Source organism: Nannospalax galili, unplaced genomic scaffold (genome assembly GCF_000622305.1).
Source record: "Nannospalax galili isolate Female #2095 unplaced genomic scaffold, S.galili_v1.0 scaffold191, whole genome shotgun sequence".
Lineage (NCBI taxonomy): Eukaryota > Metazoa > Chordata > Mammalia > Rodentia > Spalacidae > Nannospalax > Nannospalax galili.
Genome location: NW_008331484.1, coordinates 994612 through 1019365, shown reverse-complemented (window position 1 = coordinate 1019365; position 24754 = coordinate 994612). Strand labels below are relative to the sequence as shown.

The window sequence follows — 24754 nt, the reverse complement described above, 5'->3', positions numbered from 1 at the left end:
CAACATTACCTCTAAAAAAATCTATTGCTGAATCTACAGATTTTTAACCCTGAGAATCTGTTCAATTCAAATAGAAATCACAATTTAATCACAGCTTTTACTTTAACCACATAAGGGTACCATTTGAGCAACTATAACTTTCACTGAGGTAGCATTCAATCTGATAGTTTGGGAGTGTGTGTTTTAGGATGCTGGGAATTTAACTTTATGGACTCACACAGACTAGGCAAGCTGCATCAGTGAGCTAGTCCCAGTCCTATATGGTTGATTTTAAAATGAAATCCTCAAATACACACAAACTCAAAGTTCATATGTACAAAATGATCCTCACCAGCTATTCATGGATCACTGTTTCAGCAGTAAGGGACTCTTCCTGCATAGGATGACTCCAGCAGCCCAAGGATCAACCCCAAAACTTTTCCTGACTAAAGCTAAAAAGCAGTCTTTGCATATTTCCATTGAGAACTTTGGGGAATGCAATTACAGTAAAGTGTAGTAACTAAAATGCAGTTAATACGGAGGATGTTTTAGTTGTAGAGAAATAAATGTTGCAATGTGAAACAAAAACAATTCCAATTAAAGCTTTTTTAAAAAGAAGGAACCATATACATACTTCATCTATAAATACTTTTTTTTATAGTATCAACTCACTTAAAACTGCTGGCTTACCTGTTCTTCTAAACGAGAAAGTTTGAGTTGTAAGTCAGCTACCTGTTGTTCTTTATCCATCAGCTTTTCACTAGAAAGCTGCCTCTGTTCCTTCAGCCTACCATGAGCTTCCCCTAGCTGGCGCTCAGTCTCCAAAAGTTTGCTATGCAACTTTAAAGCAGGAAAAACAAAAACAAAAAAAATTGTACAGTATGTACTTGTATAAATACACACACTACCACCTTCTTTATCAAACTACACTTTATTTTATACCAGTAAGCAATTGTTAACATTAATTTTCATGATACCTTCAAGAACAACTGAATTTTAATCACATAAATTATAGCACATAAAACTGTGACTAAACATTGCATATTTTCTCTCTGTTCAATTGCTCCTTAAAAAATACAGGAAACCAGGGACTCTCATCTGAGTAAGTGTTAGACTCACTTGAGAGATTTAAAATAATAGAATGAAACTTAAAATTTACAATATTCAGGGCACATTCAGACATATTTTTTTAAGTTCCCACAGTAATTTTTGCTGGTTTTCTATAAGAACCACCACAGTTGATTTTTAAATTTTTTTTATTCTTACATTTTAAAATTCATTTGTGTGTATGTATTTGTACACGTTGCATATATATGCTGTCATGTATATGTGGAGGCCAGAGGCGACTTGTGAGAGTCAGGTCTATCCTTCCAGCATGTAGGACCCAGACAAGTGTCATTACAGGATAAACCATATCACAGCCACCACCACCACCCCTCTAAACTGAAATAGGATTTCACATTGCAGTTCAGATTAACCTGACTCCTTACATATCCCAAAATAGTCTAGAATTCTCAATTCTCTTGCCTCAGCCACCTGAGTGCTGGTATTAGGTACATGACCCAGCATGCCCAGCCACAACTGGTACCTTACATTTGGGTACTAGAGATAGCCTCAACCAGTCAGGAGTTAGGTATCTTTTTCACTCTCTGCCTTTCACTAAACCTGGAACTTACCATTTTTTGGCTAGGCTGGCAGTCAGCAAGTCCCAACTATACCCCTGTCTCTACCTTCCCCTTTTCCCCCTTTCTGAGGTTACAAGCAAGTATGGCCAAACCCAGACTTTTGCATGGGGGCTAGGGGAAAAATGCTCGTATAGCAAGCATTTTTATTCCCTGAGCCACCTTTCCAGCCTGTGCCTTGTTTTTTAAATTTTTAAATTTACTTTGAGTTTTTAATTTGTGTGTGTGTGTGTGTGTGTGTGTGTGTGTGTGTGTATGGTGTGCATGTGAGTGCAAGTACCTGTGGAAGCAAGCTAGAGGCATTGGATACCGCCCCCCCCCCAAGTAGAGTTACAGGCAGTTGTGAGCCATCCTTAAAGGAAACTGAATTTAAAGGGAATGTGACTTAACAATACTACAAGATGTAAAAACTGAATTTTTAAGTGACAATTTTTTAACATGAACTATGTTATTATCAAATATCAGGCACACTCAGTAAGGAGACCCAGAGAGCCTTATTACAGTTACAACTAACATCTCTTACTTGATTAATTTCCCCTTGGAGCTGTAGCCCATGCTGGTCCTTTTCTTCTCTCTGCTGCTGTAGCTGTTTAAACTCTGCTTTAAGATGCTGGTATTTGGTCTCCACTTCTGACAGTTCTTCTTTGAGCTTCTGGGTAGCCTCTCCTTTTTCACTCAGTTCTGCTTGTATCCTCTGCAGGGAGGTTTCAGATGCAGTTAATCTTGCCTGAAGCTGCTGACAATCCATGTCCTTTTGATGAAGAGTTGCTTGTATATTCTTTTTACTCACTGATTCTTCATTATGCCTCTCCTCTAAGTGGGTATAATCCAATTCTTTCTTCAGCAACTGTTCTGTCAAGTTCTGAAATATCAATTCAACGATCTTTAATTCTTTTAACTACTCAATTATTCAAAAAGTCTTTGGAACAGAACTATACCCTACTAAATATTTTAGTCGACATTACAGTGTAAAACAGTGAAAATGTTCTAGTCAAGAATTATGACGTAATATGTATAATTTTATTATTGATCTGCAAGAATAAACTATACCAATACAATGTAAGAATTACCAAGAAAATATTTACATAACCCAAGAACATAAATCTACTAGATTCTTTTGGATATGCAGCATGTTTATATATTTCCACTTGAGTTAAAAAAATTAAAACTACTTTTCTTCCAACCAAAATTATTCTGATTAATAGCATGCTGTACCAACTCTGATTTGGGCTTTACAATTCCATAAGCTAGTAACCACTTCAGCATAACAACAGTATCAAATGCTTCTCCAGTGTGCTTGACCCTACTGCTTGCATTTTTTTATTCCTTGCCTGAGAAAGAACAATTTTTTACAGTCACAAGATAAAAATTAATTCAAATTTCTTTTTAGGCATATAAAATACTAATCTAAAAATAACATTTATCTGTCTCGTATTTTATTTTATTGAAACTATCAAGCATAAACTACAAAAACAACACCTTCAATCAAAGAGCTAGAATCAGTCAACCTGAATTCAATTGCTGATCTCAGTAGTGTTGTTACAATTAACACTGAACATTTCAAAACAACATAAAGTATGGACAGAATTTTAACTAGATTTCCTCTGAGAAAAATGTTCATGTTAAAAAACACTGACAACTTAGTGTGGAAAATAAAATTCAAATCTGTGTAATGAATGCAGCCAGCCAAAAGAAGTTGAATTAAAGGAAGCTAAAGAAAGAATCCTGGAAATTATATCATCTATGGTTCAGGAAAATAAAAGAGCAAAATGAAAAGAACTTTTCAGGTAAGTAGGAAACTCACCAGGCATTGTGGCTTATATCTGTATTTCCAGAACTCAGGAGGCTGAGGCAGGAGGATTACTATAACTTCAAGACCAGCTTGGGCAATTTACTAAGACCCTGTCCCAAAATTTTAAAAAAAGGATTGGGATTGAGATGTACCTCCATGGTAAAGCACTTGCCTGACACATGCAAAGCCCTAAGTTCAATTCCCAATACCAAAAACAAAACTAAGAAAAAGATATGTGTGCTAATTATTCTTGCCTTTACTTCTCCTTCACATCTCCTATTCATGATTCAATGACTTTCTTTTCCCCTTAGAGACAAGAGTTATGCAATTTGGGAGTCTTTTAGATAGACCCAGTGAAGGGATACTCCACTTGCTTCACCTCGCATCCCTGTTCAGCATGGAAGAAGCCAGAGCGGGCTGTGTCCCTATTCTCTATTGGCTATCTGGATAACCCCTTCAGAGGCTGGCATGATAAGAATAGGAGGTAGGACTTGGCTAGGCAGTTAGGGTAAAAAGACCCCAAAGAAATGTAGCCAGTTTCTTGGGCCTGTTAGCAACATACTCTGTTCCAAGGGCCAAAAACATCAAAAGTATTTGGGAGCTTGTATCTAATCCTTAAATTACCTCTTCAGAGGGGGTTACCTCTTCAGAAGGAGGAAAGTTGGAGGGGAGGGAGTGGGCATGGATTTGATCAAAACCCCTTCTATACATGTATGAAATTCTCCATAAAGTTTTTGTAAAAGTTAAAAAAAAAAAAAAAACTGACGAGTCAGTGGACATTTTTTGTATGTCATGTGGTCAAAGGGAATGAAGCAGAAATAAGGACAACCAGAACCTTGGCATCTTAACAGACGATAATGTAAACCAAACACCAACACAAATAAAAATCCTTTCTAGATGAACGCATCTCTTAGCTCTCTTCAGAGAAGTTTCCTTATACAGAAGATGGTGATTAAGAGAAACCCACAATTGGCAAACATGCAGAGAACAAGAGGCCACAGAGTGCTTATCCCTGAATAGGACATCTATTTCCAACCTCTGCTTCCCAAAGCTCAGGGATCATTGTGGAAGAAGAGATGGAAAGAGTCTAAGAGCCACAGGGAGTAGATGACCACAAGCAAGCAGAGTTTTCCAGAGTTTACTCATAGAAACTCACAATAATGGTGACAGTGTACACAAGTCCTATGCAAGTTCAAAACAGACAAAATTCCAGCACAGACATGGGGAAGTGAGTAAGAAATCCCAACCCAAACTAAGGAATTTTTGGCACTTAATGGCTTCTTGTAGGGGAAAAGGCAGTGTCTTACCAGGATAGGACTCTTGATGAGCTCAAGGGATGGACCCACACTGAGGGGCATTTGGGTACACAAACCAAACTCTACTGGAGAGATACGTGGTGTGTGTGTGTGTGTGTGTGTGTGTGTGTGTGTGTGTGTGTTAAATTAGGCAGGGGCGATGGGGGAGGTATGGAGAGGGAATCTAAGTACCAACTATACTGAATAAAAATTGCAAAAATTCAATAGAAATAAAAAATTAAAATAAAAATCCTTTCTAAAATATAATGTACAATCAAAAACAGAATAAAAAGGGCTGGGGTATAGTTAGTAGTAGTCAAACACCTTCTTAGCATGCAGAAGGCCTTGAGTTCAGTCAGTAGGGGAAGGGAAAGAAAAAAGGGAGAGAGGAAAAGGAAGAAAAGAAACAAATTTTTTAAAAAAGCAAAATGAGCTAAATCAAGTGGAGATAATTAGTAAGAAAATAATGAAATGTGAGCTTGGCTTCAAAAGTGGTAAGAGGAATTAAGGAAGTATGGAAGTATATGAAAAGACACAAGGAAGGGGTAACAAGTGCAGGGAGGGTAATAGCAAGCTCTAAAACCTCAGTGGGAGAAGGGAGTGAAAACCTAGATAACAACATGTAAAGGCCATAGTAAAGGTTCTTGAGTATCAAGAACGTATACTACAAAAAAGGTAGCATTCATAAAGATAGTATACAGGAGAAACAGAAGAATGAGGGTGAATACAAATTCAGAAGACATCAAGCAGTAATTTGTAGCAGTCAGTCAACAGATGATGTATGCTTTGACCCAGCAGTAAGAACTTTTAAAAGAGGAAGACAAAAGACAAGAGGAAAACGACACTTCCAATCCAACAGTACCTTACAAAAATCTTTTCATAACACTTATATGTTACTAACTAGTAAATCCAAATAGTCTTGACATAATTTCAGTTATTTTGTTTGGAAAAATAACATACTTAAGATTCACATGCTAAATTAAGTCTGTTTATTGAGCTAAAATTTTTAATTCTAAGCTATTACAACTTATAACCATGCTCACAGATACTGCAGAGCTGAGTGGTATGTAATTTTAAATATGGTATAAAAATTAAGGCTATTAATATGTTAATGTTCTTTCCCACAGGCTTACTTATAAGTCGCCAAGAAACTCACCTCTTCTATACATTCTCCAGACATCTTTACTCTTTAAGAAGCAAAAACACATGACAACCGCTGACTTTAAAATTCACTTTTCCTAAAATGTTAACCAAAATCTATCAAGTTGTAGTGGTAGCACATGCCTATAATCTCAGCCCTCACACTGAGGAATCCATTAGATGAGTTCTTTCAATACTCCATATTTATCCTTACAACAAATTTTGAGATAGACATTGTTATCCCTATTTACAGAATGGAAATCTTAAATTCAAAGAATGGTTTAGGACTCAGCCAAGTGAAAGAATGCATTAGGACTTAGCCAAGTAAAAGAGTCATGATTATGACTGTAAATCAAATTAATTTCTTACAACACAAAATTAGAGAGTAAATCAATCCATTACCCCTAAAATTTATCCTATTCAAGTTTAAATTATAAAGTAAATATGAAGCCTGGCTAACAATTATCATTTACATAATGAAAAATCTCCATTTCCAAATGCCTAGCCTTTCAATTTGCTTGTTTTCCCAACATTTTCTTAACAGTGACAATTTCCCTATAATAGATCTCATTTATTATCCATTTCCTTCTTTTCCATGTAATAAGAATGAATGAAAAAGAGTGACATGTTTAATGCTTTATAGCTATGCTACTTCACATTTTATGAGCTATATGAATTCTTACATGGTTCCATACTTTTCAGCATTGGCCTTTCAAAATGAAATTCTATTAACCCCTCTGTCATTATGAAATCCTCCTTGGCACTTGGCATCCTTAAAGACTCAGTTACAAAGTTATATGTTCTATAAAGGCCTTTGCTGATTTAGTAGGCAATAAATTAGGAAAACTTTGACCTTCAGCTTGATCAACCCTGTTATCACAATATTTACCAAAACAAGAAATAAAACCAACATTCACTGACGTACTTACTAAAAGTCAATGAAAAACATTAATTCCTTATTTATTTACTACCCAGATCTACCCACATACTTTTTTTTATTTTTATTTTTATTTTTTTGTCATTTGAGACAGGGTCTCCCTGTAGCCCCATCTGGTCTGGACTCACTATGGAGACCAGGCTGGCCTTGATCTCATAGACACCTATTTGACTCTGCCTTCCGAGTGCTAGGATTAAAAGTGCACTGCCATACCCAGCACCTACTCATATACATTCTAAGAGAGCAGACAGTATTACCTCTTAACACCTGGTCAGTGAGTGGCAAACCTGGACTGTAAACATGGCTTCAGCTACTGTGCTGTACTATTCATATCAATATGCCATGGTGTTCCCTTGGCATATTGTGTTCATTCTGAGATGCACCAAATACAAAAGTCTGTGACCAGACACTCAAATCCCTGTAGAATACAGTGCAGTATTTATACAGCCTATGCACATCCTCTCAAATACTTTAAATCATGACTAGATTATTATACTTAGCATAATGTAAATGTTTTATAAGGAACTGTTATATTGAGGCAGGAAAGATGGTTCAGCAGTTAAGAGCACTGGCTGCTCTTGCAGAGGACTCAGGTTCAGTTCTTAGCATCCACATGGCAGCTAACAACCATCTATAACTACAGTTCCAGGGAATCCAATGCCCTCTTCTGGCCCCCACAGGCACCAGGCATGCATATGGTACACTTACATACATGTAGGCAAACACTCATACAGATACAATAAAAATAATCTTGTAAAAAAAAAAAAAACCTCCTTAAAAAAGAATTGTCATATTGTTTAGGAAATAATGGCAAAAAAAAGAAAACCCTGAACATGTTCAGCGCAGAACATAATTTTTCCTTGATCTGTAGCTGGTTTAATCTGTGGCTCTAGAGTCGGTAGACATGGCAGGCCAACAATATTAAGCAATTCAACAGTAATGCACAGCACTATAATAACTATTTGTCTCATCTGGCTCTCACTTAGCTATATGTACATCTTAAAGCAGAGACTGCTGATAAGAGAAAGCAGTACAGATAGGAATGGGTGACAGATGAGACCCTCCAAAATAACTCAGTCTCTTACTCTTAGATAAGTGATTCTTTTAAGAATCTATATGAAAATAGCTGTTAATTAACCCACGCTGCAGAATTTTGTTTAAATGCCATATTTTTTTATTCAAAACTAAGAAGGTGGTTTCTTCCATTTTCTCACTTTGTTTTAAGGTTTCAACACCAATAATAAAGACCAGTTTAAAATTGAAAATCATAACAGCACAAAATAATTATATATTCCACTAATATACATGTCATCCATCTACACTGATGAGGCCAATGGCCCAAAAAAGCTACATAAGGCATTCTGCAAAACAGCCTTCAAGGGATCATGTACAAGCTGGGCTGGGTGGCAGAGGTCTGAAATCCTGGCTACTCAGGAGGTTGAGGCAGGAAGATACCACTATCAACACCAACCTGGGAATCTTAGCAAAATCCTGTTTCATCAAGTTTAAGAAAAGAAAGTACTAGGAGAGTAGACAGTTTGCCTCATATACAAGGCCCTGGGTTTAACCTCTAGGACCAACAGAAAAGATCATTAATCAAAAGACTTGGATATTGTCAATGCCAGAAATTATGGTTTGAGTGAGGATTAGATAGCAAGAATAAGGTATGTGAATGAAGTTTCAATTTTTGTAAAACTTAGATCAACCACATGAGTTTGACAGCTTCCTCACACTAACAGCCTTTTCTGACATTGAAGGTGAGACTGATGAATGTGATTACTTTTATACTGTAAATGAAATATGTCAACATTTGAAAGATCTGACTCATTCAGTAAGCTAGTATTTTCCATGTGACAAATACATAATGTAATGAAATCAAGTACAGGAGAGGATTCACTCAAAAGGCAAGAAAGATCAATGAATACTAATGTCACAGTATACAGAAAGTTCACTGATGCAGTTGGAGATTCTACATTGTAGCTACTTTCTGAGAAGCTACCACTCACAAAGTTTTAGTATCATATAAAGAGAGTCACAACTACCTAAAAAGGCTATTAAAGTATTCATTCCTTTTTCAACTATGCATCTGTGTGAGAGTGAACTTCCTTCATACACCTGTCATAACAGACTGAATGTAGAAGCAGACCTGACAATCTAATTACCCTACATTAAGCCATATATTAAAGAGGTTTGCAAATCTATCACTATCATTTTGGGGGAAACTTTTTCACAAGAAACATTTTGTTAATATTTAATTGGTTAATATTTTTAAAATAAACTAAGACTTTTTAAATTTCTTTTTTAAGTTCTAATATGTTAAATATCCACAGATTCAATCCTCTTTTCCACTTCCCCAAAATAATCTCTTTGGAGTCTTAATGATTTTGAGGATGTAAAAAAAGAAACGCTAAAAATAAAGGGCACATGCAACAAACTACCCTTAATCTTAGCAGCAGCAACTTACAATAAGATCTATCATTTCACATGGTTTTTGAAGCTCAGCAGCTCTTTCCTGGGGTTATAATGAGCTGCTGACCAGAGTGACAGATTTTAAAGACTTGACTAGAATTGGAGGATGTGTTTCCAAGTTCATTCATGTGATAAAGCTGGCAGGGATCTTAAGGTTTACAGACAATTATATTGATCTCTTTTGTTCCTATTTTTATTTTCTTTCTTGACTTTTCTCATTATAGTTCACAGAACCATTAAGTTTAAGTTATTAAATCAGAGCCAATATATTCATCACATCTTTAAAGGCAAACATTTTTTCAAGAAAATAAAAGCAAGAAGGAAAGTATGGGAGCTGGGGAAATGGCTTGATGGGTAAACTGACTGCTGCTGTGCAAGCATGAGAATGTGACTTTGGAAACCCAACACCCATGCAACTGAACATGGAAGCACACACATGGAATCCTAGTCCTAGGAAGTGCAGACAGAGGGATCTTTGGATTTGTTGGCCACAAAATCTAACTGAATTGGTGAGCTTCAGGTTCAGTGAGATTGTATCTCAAAAACTAAGGTGGAAGGGCCAGCAAGATAGCCAAGAAGGTAAACGTGCTGCTGCCAAGCCTGACAACTTGTGTTTAATTCCCAGAAATCACACAAAGGTAGGAGAGAACTGACCCCACGACAGTCAAAGCTAAGAATGCATAAAGAAGCCTTATAGAATCTGCTAGTTTTTAAGCATGCACACATGCACGCACATGCAGACTCGCACACACACACGTGCACACACACAAAATATGTATGTATAGCTTATAGATGTTTAGTAGAAGTACCCCACTTGGTTAGACAATGGTACTTCCAGAAGACACGGACTATTAAATGAAAATTTCCAATGCCAAACATGGGATACCTTCCTATGAGTTACTGGTTAGAGAAGCCTCAGAGGTACCCCAAACAGCACAGCCCTTGCTCTTGGTTGCCCACCAAAGACCCTACTGCTGAAGACACTACTCGCCCTGGAAACAAGACATAGAGAAATCAACCTAACCTGCTGACAAGATGTGTCCAATGATATAATAGTGGCATGACAGTTATGGTGGTAACCAGCTAAAGGGAGACACCCCCATAGGGCCCAAACCATAAAGTAATTTTTGCTCTACAAACAAGTTCATCCAGGACCCCCATAAAACCGCATACCATAAAGCAATTCTTGCTCAGAAAACAAGTCCCCCTGATACCCCCATAAATCCCAACCATAAAGTGGTTTCTGCTCCACAAGCAGGTCCTGCTCTGCTAACAAGTCCTTCCAAGACCCTTGGGGGTGGAGGAATGCAGGCCCTAAAACCTTTCTCCAACTCCCATGACTCTATTTACATAGACAAACATAATTAAGCTCTCCTGCTGTTCTACCAGTGTGGCTACTGCAGGCTCCCACTGGTCAGCTGTCATTCCTCATTGATTTACAAAGGTTAATTTAGATTGTGGTTGCTTTTCCTTTCCACATACAACTCTTTCAACTCTTAATCCTAACAACCAGCCACTTCTTGATTGGATATGAGCCCTGCTCCACAGGAGGATTTTCATGCCTGATACTGTAAATCCCATCAAAAGCCCGTTGACCACTTACAGGGAGATCATAGGCTCTAGAGGGGAATCTACCATTGTTTTTTTCTTAGATGGTCAAGCTGTCAAACTACATTCTAAATATTTATGTTTATAGATGTGTGCTACTCTCAACTTTAGTCAGAAAAGCTTCTTTTTGCAGTGGGTAGTTGGTTAATGCAGACACTCATAACTGGACAAAATGCCAATATAAATAATTCTAAGTGCTCAGCTGTGGATGGGTCATATATATCAACCTCCCACCATCCAAGCATCAGGGAACTTCACAGAAGAGGGATCAGAAACAATGTAAGAGCAAGTCAATAAGGAGGAAACCTATAAAATGCTGACTTCTGGATATAACATGGCTGGTGCATGCATCAAATCAAAGCAGCTGTGCATATCTGCACAAGACTTGTACAAGATAAAGTCAATCAAAATTCTAGCATGGATATACATCCTTATCAGAGGAGAAGTTACTGGTAGCCGATGGCTGCTAAGGGAGGGCAAATCACTCTCCCTTGGGGACACAGATGCTGGTAGGTTGCACACACACCCATATGCATATGGGCAGCACTAATTACTCTATATTCAAAGAATTAATAACAACTACAACAAAAAAGACATAAGGTTGGGAGGGAGAAGAGGAGGAGAGCACTAGGGGGAATTGAACGGAGGTAGTAATAGACATGATCAATATACATTGTATAAACATATAAAATTTTCAAAGTATAAATATATATATTAAAAATAATTTCCTATAATAAAAAACTATAAAAAATAATTTTTAAAGGTAGAGAGTGGCTGAGGAAGACATGTGATGTCAACCTCTGGCCTCCATACACACATGCAAAGGCATGCAAACCCAAACACACATGTGCCCACAGACATATTAGTCACACACACAATGTAATAATACTAATGCCTTTCTGTCCCCAAATTAAACATTACTGCTGCTCATTTATTTAAAAAAAAGACAGAAAATATTAACATTTTAAACACACACATACACACACACACACACACACACACCACACCACACACAAAAGATGCCAGAAATGTTGGCACATGCCAGTAATTCTAGTCCTTCAGAGGCTAAGGCAGAAGATTATGACTTCGAGGCTAGCCTGGGCTATGTATTATGTTATAGGTCACACTCAGCCAAAAATCAAGAATCTATCTCAAAAAAAAAAAAAAACTAAAACAGTAAAAAGAACAAAGTTGGAAGTTTAGTACTTTCTAATTTCAAAAGCTTACAAAGTTAATAATTAAACTGTGGTACTGGCATAAGGAGAAGTAAAGACCTAGGGAACATGGTGTCCAGAAATAAACATTCACATACATGGTTGTTATGGTCTTAATGTTTTTATCCCTCCCCACCCCTGCCAAAGTCATATGTTGAAATCCTAACCACTAAGGCTAAAGTCTTAGGAGATTTGGCCTTTGAGAGGTTATTAAGTTTACAGTAAAGTTTCACAAATAATTTTAATGCTTCTATTAAAAAGAAATGGACTCAAGAGATCCCTCATCTCCCTCTCTCAGGTGAGGATACAAAAGAAAGCATCATCTATGAACCAGAAAGCAAATTCTATCAAGATACAAAAATCTACTGGTGCCAAGTCATAGAAATACAAAAAAGAAGGGTCGTTGCCTAGAGCTCAGGAAAGGGACAAATGGGGAGTTGTTTAATGAATGCAAAGATGCAGTTTTGCAATATGAAAGAGTTCTTGGAAACTGGTTTGTACAACATGTAAATGTATGTAATACTAAATAAACACATACAGAAAATATGTTATCTAGTGTTAGTATAGTATAAATAAAATATACAAGATTTAATGTAGATAAAATCTATTTACATATACATACTATATATATAAAAAATATATATTTAAAATTCTCACCTGGTTTTTTTGTGTTAATTCATTAACTGAACTTTTAAGTTTCTGTAGTTCCTGCACATACACTGCAACTTCCTGGGGGCCTTTGGCAAGTTCACTCTTTAGCTGGCTTATTGTAGCCTGAAAAATATAATAAAAATTACAGCAAACTAAAAGAAAAAAGAAATGGAAGTAAACAAAAGTGTTAATATTATATAAATGCTTGCTCTTGTTGATGTAGTTCAATTGAAATAATACTTGAATCTCAATTCTTTATTCTAACACCCTTAATATTTCTATATCATACTTTTTGTTTAAAATTAATTTTAAAATTTATCCAACATAAACTTCATTTATTTAATAATATATTAATAAAATGCTGATATCTGACTTTATCTTCTGTAAACATCAAACTAAAAATTTTAACTTATTGGTTTTAAACCTGTACTTTAAAGACTTTTGAATTTAAAAAAGGAAAACCATGTTATGTCTACATTTTTTCCCAGCTTCTGGAATAGTAACTTTTCCTTTGAAGACATGCCACACAGATTGATTTGGGTGAATCGTCCTTCTGACTGAAATATGAAAGTGCATTTATCCAAAGTTACACGATGTTTAATCAAGCTACATCACTCTATGATCAGGTATAATAGTTGGACATAAACGTGTTTTAATACATCTAAACATGTTTTTAAATGTGAAAATTGATGTTTATTACTCAGATAGCTTGATCATTTAAAATATAAGATAAAACCAAGTAGGCAAATATCTTGAAAATTCACATGAAAAGGCAACCATTAGAAAGATAAGCTACAACAAATGACATTTTTCAAAAGAATTTTATATTTCTAGTATTTCCTGCTAGCTCTACTTTTTACATAGTTAGTAATTTCCATTGTGTATATTCTTTATAATGAACAAATTTTATGATATGACTAAAGACATAATTTTATAATACAAAAAAGACACAAATTTTAGTTTATACATAAATATCACAAATTTGTGCTTACAGTGTCAGAGAAGAAACCACAGAAGACAATTGATTTCTTGTGACAGTAATATCATTCATTGTTCAGTAGATTTTCAATACTTTTTGGGATACCCTTCCAGAGTACACAACTTATTTTTTTTAAAGGATTCTCAGTGGTTCAATATCTTCATTCAGTTACAATAGCTTCAATTTTAAGTTTTAGAAATAACTTTTTTTTGGTCTTTTTGAGACAGGGTCTCCCTGTAGCCCCAGCTGTCCTGGAGCTCACTACATAGACCAGGCTGGCCTTGAACTCACAAAGATCCAAACAAGTTAATAACTAAACTCAATGATTACTTGGGCTTACTTTATAATCATAAATTAATAAAACAAAAATTTTTAAATAAACGTGAGCACTAATTTTTATAATTTACTCAATAGGAAAAAGAAAGATGTAAAAATATGGAGAAATACGTCATATAAGAGCAGGCATTGACTCTTCAGAGATAAAATAGTTCTTGCTGCCTAGTATGCATTCAAAAAATACTCCTTAATGAGTAATCATGCTCAAAAATTTAATATTTATTCTCACAGAAAATATATGAGACCCTATAAAAATTTCATTTCTTTGATGCTATGTCATTGAATTTAACATTAAGTTTTTAGTGTAACCTTTACTTTACAAATAATTAAGGAAAAAAATACCAGACATCTTACTAGAACTTTAGATTTTATAATTACTGCTTTAATAGTATACTGCTATTAAGAAATAATTTTAAATGGATGGAAATTTCTTTGATTAACAAAATAAAAATGAACATGTTTGTGAGGTTCTGAGGTTGCCTAAAAACAACAGGAAAAGGTGGTATATAAGGACATTAACAATATAAACAAGCCTTCCAAAAGCACATTACCTCAAATTTAAGCATCTCCATTAGAAAGCAGAAAAAAAAATAATAAAATGATGGATGAAAGATGGAAGACAAGACCGACAAACATGTACACTAAGAACACAATAAAAATGTCCAAGTATACTTACAAACATGATCTCTTAAAAGAAAACATGTACTTTAAAATACACTCAAATAACTATGCATGGTTATAATCATACTTACTAACATTTATGTGCTCAAAATTAGTATAAATGAGATTATTTGAAATACAAATAAAATTCTTTAAAGACATTTCCATTAAAGACCACAACAAATGTAAGTTCACTGATTCTTTGATATTTTCAGTTCTTTTTATAAATTGCACTTTAAAATGTTTAAATCTTCTATCTCCAATCTATAAAATAGTGATTTATTAAATACTTTCAAATGCTTTATAATGAAAAAATATATTTTCAGCTGTGCATGGTGGTGCGTGCCTTTAATACTAGCATTCAGGTGGCAGAGGCAAGAGGACTCTGTGAGTTCAAGATCAGCCTGGTCTACATAGCCGGTTCCAAGTTAGCCAGGGCTACATAGTCTGTCTCAAAAAAAAATATAATAATAAAATAAAATATAAATAAGTAAAAGTAAAAATGAAAAAAATTATACTTTCAATGAAAAAAATGTGATTTTAATAATGTACCTCAGTTGACATATCTTCAACACTAACTAGACTAGTTGATAAATCCTTGTACCTACAGCTTCTTTAATGGCTTTTAATATTTTTGCTTCTGATGCTAATGTTTACATTCAGTAAAATGAGCTGCATGTATAACAATTTTTTCTAATAAATTCCATAAATGCTGTCACTCACCAATAAACTTAACTTGAGAATATACAGAAGTGAGTTTTAATAAATCAATAAAGTGTACCACACATTCAGAGTAAGCAGAAACTAAAAACTCAGTGAAGTGACAAATACATGAGATGAAGCAATTATAACTAATTTTTCAATATGGAAATGGTATAAGATACAACTTAAACTATTTTAAGCTATTACTCAATACAAATAAAATAAACAACTCGCCAAAACACAAAAGTAATGACAAATATTAGGACAAAATTAGTAGCACAAAAAGTCTGGCATGATGGCTCACGCCTATATAGTGAGTTCTAAGTTAATCTAGGCTAGAGTGAGATCCTGTCTCAAAAAAACAAAAACAAACAAGCAAACAAAAAGATTAGTAGTACAAATTTACTTACAAGGCAATCATCAGATCACCTAAAACAGGAGACAAGATATAACAGGAACATGGGCTTTGAATAAGATCTAGCTCAAATTCCATCTTCTTTATTTTAGAGGTACAACCTTGAAAACCTGACTTAACCTCATTGAACCTCAGAGTCCTAATATGTAAAACAAATTTAATAACTTTAGAGGGCAGTAAGAAAAAAATGAGACTACATATTTAAAATACCTAGCATGGTATCCAAAATCTGCTAGTGGAGTACCCAAACTCTACTAGTGCTCAAAAAAAAAAAAAAAAAAAATTCATTTCAGCAGTAGTATTAGTCTGACTTTTCTTAAAGTTATTACAAATATTTTAATATAGCTTGAAGGCCCAGTCGTGACTGTACATCTATTAATTCATTAACTGGTAAGTTAAATGTTATCCTTAATTCACTAAAAATAGTTTAAATAGCAAATAACTTATTCAATTAATCAGCAAGAATAAATGTTCTTCCAAATTTACTATAAAATATCTGAAAGGGTAATTTTTATGGAAAGCTGCATAAAGCTGAGTGCAAAGAACAGAACGGTAAGTCACTTTCTTTTTCTTTTATTATTTTTTTAAAATTTCTTTTAATAGTAGAGCCCGATACTCCCTCTGTAGATCAGGTTGCCCTTGAACTCAGAGATCTACCTGCCTTTGCCTCCAAAATGTTGGCATTAAAGGCATGTGCCTCCATGCCCCCACTCTCCTTCTTCCCCCAAGCACATTTTTTTCTAGAAAAAAAAAAAAAAATCATTGTTTCCTACAATTCTACTTACTGGAGGACCCATTCCTTTACCCCAAATCTTTTTTTTTTTTTCAGAGGGGAAGTTGAGACAGGGTCTCCCTGTAGCCCCAGCTGGCCTGGAACTCCCTATGCAGACCAGGCTGGCCTCCAGCTCATAGAGACCTGCTTGCCTCTGCCTCTCAAATGCTGGGAATAAAAATGTGCACCATCATACCAGACACGTGACAAATCTTAATTTCAGTCAAAACTTTTTCACTGTGAATAATCTCTTCCTCAGTATAACAGATATTTTCATCTAAATGAATAAAAATACAAGTTTACAAACCCCTCCAAACTAAGCTGATAGTAGGTCTTAAATATTATTCAAAAATATTTTCCCATTATCAAATTATAGTGTGTTCTCACTACTAGCAGTCTGTCCTGCAAACATTCCTGAGTGCCTTCATTACCTCTGAGTTAGCACATTCTGATTGTAACTTTTTGCATTCATCTTTGAGTTTTTCAGATTCTCTCTCACGTTCCAAGGTCATATTATCCATAAGCGTTTGAACTTGAACCAGTTCTTTCTTTAGCACCGCAACATCTTCTATACCAGGTCTCTGAAGCTGTGAATCCACATAAATGTTAATTAAATATTACCGTAAAAACCAAAACAATATACATTTTTAGACTAGTTCACTAAAAAGAAATAAAAATAAAAACAATCATTCTTATCAATTTTTTAGATTCCAAACATCTAACACTGACTGACATCTTCCCTTAAAAAGCCAACCTCCTCTTTGCACCCTGTCTAGTTAACAGTGTTCTCGGGGTGCTACCTAGCAAACTCACAATTGGCTTTGGCTTTTCATATCCACAACAAAATGCACATCACATTAATTCTAACAATGACTTGATATATTCCTTTTCTACTCTAAGAAACTAGAATGAAAATAAAGAAGCAATATAGTTCAGGGGTAGAGCTCTTGCCTAGCCATGGGTCAATTCTAAGCATTGCACCATTTTTTTTATATTTTATTTATTACTTTTTATTTTTTACTGTATTAGTGTATTGCCTGCATGTATGTAAGTACAATGCTCACGGATGTCAGGAGGGCATCAGATCCCCTGGAACTGGAGTTACAAATGGTTGTTAGCCACCAGGTGGGTGGTGGGAACCGAACCTAAGTCCTCTGTAAGAGTAGCCAGTGCACTTAATCGCTGAGCCATCACTCTAGACCCCCAAATTACTTTTTAAATGAATAAAAAGGTGCAGGTGTGGTTGGAGAGATGGCTCCGTGGTTAAGAGCAATTTTTCTTACAGAAGACCTGGATTCAAATCCCAGTCCCCACATGGCAGCTAACAACCATCCATAACTCCAGTTCCAGGGGATCTGATGCCCTCTTCTAGCCTCCATCACACACATCAAATAAAAAAAAAATTAAAAAAATTTTAAAACATGCAGGCATTTTTAAGATTACTTGTGGTTGATTAATTTATCCATAGATTTATCAAGTGCTATATAAAGGAAAAAAGATACCAAGGATAGATCTAAGGTTGTAAAGACTAAGGAGAGTATTGAACTACAGTGTCAGTGACAAATATAGTCTTGGTAGAAATATGATGAACTTAATTTCATACTTGTTGAAATGAAAGCAAGAAATTCCTAAAAGTAGGAGGGTTTATGAAATTAAAGTGTGAGGGAATGGTAGCACCAGAAATGCAAATACAAAAAATACTAAAAAAAAAAAACATGTTACATAGGTAGAAACAATAATGTTAGGTAAGTTATATGTCATAACTCATTTTTATTTTTAAAAAACATACAAGGTGCATATAAATGGCAGCATATAAGGAATTTTTTATTACCTCCAATTTATTAAACTATTTTTAAAATATTTCTTCAGAGCATGCATTCATTCTCTTTGTATTCACTCCCCCCTCAATACTAGGGATTGAACCCATGGCCTTATACATACTAGCCAAGCACTCTACCACTTAGTTATATCCCTAGCACCACATGTATTTCAATTCAATTAGGAAACAATAAAAGAACATTATAATAAATGGTTCCTTAAATTACCAGTTCCGTTTTCAGATCCTGAATTACAGTTGTCTGTTTGTTCAATTCTTCTGTCAAATGTGTCACCTTTTGTTCAGCAGCTTCTCGAAGACTCCTTTCCTCATCGTATTTTGACTTTATATCTAATTAAAGATAGTAATGTAAGTATTAGTTTCATGGTGTCAATTCTAAAGGACAGTTTTATAAATTGCCACATACTACTCTACATGCCTGTACACTCTTAAGTCAGGTTCACATTCGTTAAGTATCTGTAGATACACACAACAAAATTATGATTATATTAAACTCCACCCAACACTATCCTACTATTTAGTATTTTACTGTATATAGACTATTTTACAAAAGTATAAAAAATATAGTATGCAAAAATGATAGTATAACCAAGTGTTAAATTTCTACTATATTATATAATCCATTTATTTAAATGCCACTTTTTAATTGTTAAGTATATCAAAAAAGAAAGTTTATCTTCTTTAAATTTCAATAAGAATCTACAAAGAAAAAAAGAGTCCACTGAAGGGAAGAAGTAGAAGGATGAACAAAATACTTTATACAGCAACTCATATTGTAAAACTACATTAATCATGTCCATAACAAACACTAAAATACTAGATGGTTTCCTAGGATGTATAGGATTAAAAAGGTAGTGAAACTGATTTATTGGGTAAAAAAAAATTCTGATTCAGCATACCTGCAATTTCAGTAGCAAGTTGGGCTGCTTTCTGTTCAAATAAATCTTTCATCTGCTTAATATTAAAATTTTCTGTGTGGGCTTCTTCTAATTGTTGTTCTAAAGACTGTAGTTCTAGAAAAGAATATAGCAATTATTTAAATACAATGCTAGTTACATAGACTAACTTGCTATTTCTTATGTCACAAACATTTAGTAAAGACAACTCAACATGAGTCTATTCTCTAAATTACAAGTATTTCACACTTCAAACTATTAATCATATCTGATTCACTTAAGGCGCAAGTCACAATTTATAAATGTAATTTACAAGTTAAAGGATAATTAGAATAACCTCAAAATATAAATATTTGGAAATTTGTTTTTTGCTTTTTTTGAGACAGGGACCTATTTTATAAATAAGTCTAAACTAGAACTTGTGATCCTCCTGTCTCAGTCTCTTAAGTGCTGGGATTACAGACATTCACCATCACACCCATTGACTTCGTATTTCACACTTTCTTACCTCATAAAATAAAAAAGGAGCATATACTGTTCCTCAGGTAAAGTTATAAAGTGAAATGAAATCCAAAGTAGTTAAGAACAAAAAAAGATTAAAGTGTACAGTCAATACCTGCTGCTGCTGCTTCATTCTTGTACAAATTTCTTAAACATAACAGCTAATCTCCATGCTTCATTTTGATTATTCACTGAGCATTCATTCCTTCATTTAATGGCAGCTAGAAATATGCTAGTCCCATCAGTTTACTTCAAGGGATAAAGACTGCATCACATACTTTAATATAGATTTGAATTTTCATTAAGCAATTAATTGTAGTAATATTCCAGAAATTTATTAATTTCAAAATATAATGAACTCGGTAACTGAGTAAACAGTGAAGGGCAGAGGTAACTTTCTAAAGCAAAAGCATAATCACAATTTTCACTGTTTTAAAGCTATCAAGTACAACCATAAACAAAATTTCTTTATCAGGCATTTAAAAAAATGAGAAAGAAAAAAAGAAAAATGAAAAACTCTGTTTCAGTTACCTGCTGATGAATCGGCCACCAATCCATCAGATCTAGCCTCCTTAATGAAAACAAAAGTCATAAGCAAATGTAGTAAGAGAAGACAACACTGTATAATTGGCAATGTTAAAAGTCTCTGAAAGGCATGTCTGTCAAGTTAAGCAACAAAATTTTAATGAAAATTAAAGTTAGATAGTCTCATTTTTTCATATCTGTATCATCAGATGACTAGCATGATTTCACTGCAATTGAACATTCTAAGAACTTCTGCATATTTATACAAAACTCTTAGTGTCATGAAATAGATATCATCCCAAACTCCATAAATTCAGTAATATGTAAATAATAGAACTTCCCCTCATATTGCATCTCATATGTGAGGTACTAACCTTGACTATTAGACTGCAAATATGTAAGTTTAACAATTTGACAGATGCTTTGAGAGCTTAGCTATGACAGGCAGTTAAGTACTCCATCAGTTGCTGACTGCTTCTCCAAAGCTCAAGCTGTGAAAAGCTCACACCCCGTTAACCTCTAAACTTTAAAAGTCTTGCCCATCCAAAAGCCTACAGTGCCCTCTATTGGCAAAGGATTCTTGTTATCATAGCTCTCCTTGCCAGAAAGTATCACTCTCAAGAAACCACTCATAAAGGTACACCTCAATTTTAATTAGACTTTACATTTCACAAAAACTTGTAGTTGAGAAATTATCAATAGACTTTAATAGTTGTAGAATTCACTACGTGGTTAACATACTTCATCTCTTGAGTATATTTCCCATGAGAAATATACTCTCTCCTTCCTTAAACATTGTGAACTTAAGGGAAAAAGTTGTATAATAATAAACTACGTGATTCATGAAATCATACCTCAGTCATCTTACTGTAACCATACAAAACACCTAGAATATCTGAAAATTAACATAAGCTTACATATGCCATCAACTACCACTACCAAAATAAAAACCAGGACTGAAGACAGGTCAGTGTCAGAGGATTTGATTTGCCTTAGCACACAAGGCTCCTGGGCTCTACCTCCAGCACTGCTCTTCCCCCACAAAAAAATAATTTAAAAACTAAAATAGATTTTAAATCAAGATCATAAATCAGCTTTAAAAGAAAAATAAAGGGCTGCCATGATGGCTCAGTGGTAAAGGCACCTGTCACAAAGCCTAATGGCCTGAGTTCAGTTCCCATGGTCCACATGGGAGAAAGAGAATCCACTCACCCAGGTTGTCATCTGACCTCCACATGCATGCTGTGGCAACATACATGCATATATACATACATACAAATATACATACATACAAATAAATGTAGAAAACAGAAATTCCTTAAGGTTAAAGTTATTCAAGCAGTGGGAACAAAATTAATATAGCTCTTTTACATTATTTTCATATTTTGAAGAATTATACCCATCACAAAGAGTAAGGCATTTCACAATAAACCTGATGTTTTATTTCATGACATATTGGATTCAGACTTACTGACTGCTAAGAATAAGCAATACTTAAAATGAATTTGCTTCCAAAGGTAAATTTATTTGAGAGTTAAGTTATACCCTGCACTGTAGAGAATTTATTTAAATTTGTTAATTGTGACATGTTGGCACATGCTTGTAATCCCAGTACTCCAAAGGTGGAGGCACAGGAAAATCGGGAGTTTCAGACCAGCCTCAGCTACATAGCAAATTTGAGGCCAGCCCAGGCTAAATGCATGAGATATTACTTTAAATATATATACATATATATTTATATCAGTATATATAAACATATACTTATATCATTATATATAAATATATACTTATATATATATTTATCTGTCTGTGCCTGTGTCCAGAAAACTCTGTGTATGAGTGTGTGTGTGTGTGTTATAAATATAAACAATCATCTCAAATGTAGTTAACAGTTTCCTCTTGATTTTAAAGTACAGAAAATAACACTGTCCATGTTTGACAGACAAACTATAAATACTGAAGAATACTAAAGTGTGTGTGACACCATACCAAACTTTAATGTCTCTTTGAAAAGTAATAAGACAGTTATCTTTTAACTCATTGACTTGTTTCTAACTTTCTCAATTCAGATTGCAATTTTTGCTAGAAAAATTTAAATGGAAAAAAAAACTAAAAATCGCAATGTGGAAAAAAATCACAATGTGTATAAGTGAATTTTAAATCACTTCATAAGTTACTGAAAGGTGTCTTCTTTATTTTTAAAAACAAAGACCTATCTGAACTTGGTAAAATTCATTATTTTTGTTTTTATAATGTTATCATAAAGCCAAAGTAATTTTAGCATGAAAATCACATTTTGATAAGGCACTTAGAACCCACATATAACCACTTTTAAAATCAACATGACTTTGTTTTTTTTATATGTATTTTTATATAGTTAAACTCCTACTAACACAGAATATTAATAGTCCCACATCACATAACATTTCAATGACTGACTTCATATATGATTATGGAGCTGAAAATTTTCTAGTACCCAGTGACAAGGTAACATCTTAGTGCAATGCATTACCCACTGTTTGCTCTGATGCTGATATAAATATCCTACTGTGCTGCCAGTCATATAAAAGTATAGAACAGAAAATTATTATAGGTAGTATATAAGACTTGATAATTACAGTAAGCAATTTTGACTACTGTATGCGTTTACTATACTGTTGTTTTTTTGGTCTTTTTGAGACAGGGTCTCCCTGTAGCCCCAGCTGTCCTGGAACTCACAATGTAGACCAGGCTGGCCTTGAACTCACAGAGATCCACCTGCCTACCTCTGCCTCCTGAGTGCTGGGATTAAAGGCGTGCATCACCACGCCCAGCCCCTATACTGTATTTTTATTGGTATGTTAGAATATTCTCTGCCTACTTTTTAAAAAGTTAACAGTGAAAAAACATCAGGAAGTCTTTGTGGGAAGTTCTCCAGAAGAAGGCACTGTTATCACAGAGGGCAGCTCACTCTATCCCTGCCCTTGCAGACCTTCCAACAAATCAAGATATGGAATACTTGAGTTGAGCCTATATATTCTTAGACATATTTTCAAGAAAAAAATGGAGTAACATAAGCTTGGTATTAAAAAATTGGTAAGTGATTCTTCTTTCTTTTCTTCTTTTTTTCTTTTTGTTGTTGTTTTGTTTTTTGAGGCAGGGTTTCACTATGTAGTCTTAGCTAGCCTGGAACTTGCTATGTAGACTACCCCTGGCTGGTCTCAATCTCACAGTGATTAACCTGCTTCTGCCTCCCAAGTGCTACGATTAAAGGCATGAATCATCACAGTCAAGCTCTTTTTATTTTTTAAATATTTACGTTTTTAGATTATGAGTATATGTGTGCCTGTCTTTCTGTGGATATGCGTGCATGAGTGCAGGTGCTCACAAAAGAAGAAGGTGTCAGCTCCTGGAGTTGGAGTTACAGATGGTTGTGAGCCATCAGATGTGGATGCTGGGAACCAAACTCAAGTCCTCTGCAAGAGCAGCAAGTATACTTAACTGCTGAGCCATCTCTCCAGCCTTCCACCTCCCTTCCTCCCTTTTTGAAACATGGTTTTGCTATGTAGCCCGGGTTGTTCTTGAATTCACAATTCTCCTGGCCCTTCCCCAAATGCTGAGATTACAGATATGTCCCACCACACCTAACATAATTCTTCTTTTTTTTTTTTTTGAGACAGGGTCTTACTATGTAGTCCTGGCTGGCCTGAAACTATGCAGACCAGGCCAGCCTCAAACTCACAGAGATCTTCCAAGTGCTGGGATTAAAGGGAAACACAACCACACCCTGTATAACTAATTCTTAATGAAGCACCTTTAAGAGTTACACCTTTCTTAGAGTATTTGCTTCCCTTCATTAGTATTACAAACACTATCCTACAGGCTGTTAAACAGAAAAATAAATTAAGAAGTTACTGATATCAACTCACTTATAAAAAAGTATTTTATACTTAATCTTCGACAATGAAAATAAACAACTAATAAACATGCTTAATACTTTAAAATGCAATTACTTGCTGCTGTAGCCCTTGATATTTTCCCAATTCTTTCTTTAATTCTTCTGAGTACCATTTTTCTTCCTGATGAGAAAGAGTTGAATTAGTAAATTTTAAATGATTTTTTAATCTGAAACTCTGAAAATGAACAAGTATTATCATTTTTATTCTTACCTTAAGTGAGGCCTGTAGGTCTTGGACCTCTTGCCTGAGTAGTGTTATATCATCTCTAAACATGTATGGGGAAGAAAAGAATAAGTTCATTTCCTTTAATGTACAAGCCTAACATGATAACTTGTAACTATTAATATTGGAGCTGTAACAATTATTAAAAAAAACATTGAAAGTTTTATATATAAAAGTATTTATGTATATAAAGAAAAATAGTTT

General features: G+C 34.6%; 1 protein-coding gene across 1 annotated transcript in view; it reads right to left on the bottom strand.

The window, feature by feature from the left end:
• The window catches only part of Eea1 (early endosome antigen 1), a 144688-nt gene that overhangs the window by 58030 nt on the left and 61904 nt on the right, over positions 1-24754 (bottom strand). The window contains exons 4-12 of the mRNA XM_008823837.3: positions 24539-24593; positions 24383-24448; positions 20397-20436; positions 19368-19481; positions 18677-18798; positions 17063-17218; positions 12774-12890; positions 2185-2523; positions 670-819 (exon numbers count right to left, since the gene is read on the bottom strand). Of these exons, the coding sequence (XP_008822059.1) occupies positions 670-819; positions 2185-2523; positions 12774-12890; positions 17063-17218; positions 18677-18798; positions 19368-19481; positions 20397-20436; positions 24383-24448; positions 24539-24593 (1159 nt within the window). The remainder of the gene's footprint in view (positions 1-669; positions 820-2184; positions 2524-12773; positions 12891-17062; positions 17219-18676; positions 18799-19367; positions 19482-20396; positions 20437-24382; positions 24449-24538; positions 24594-24754) is intronic.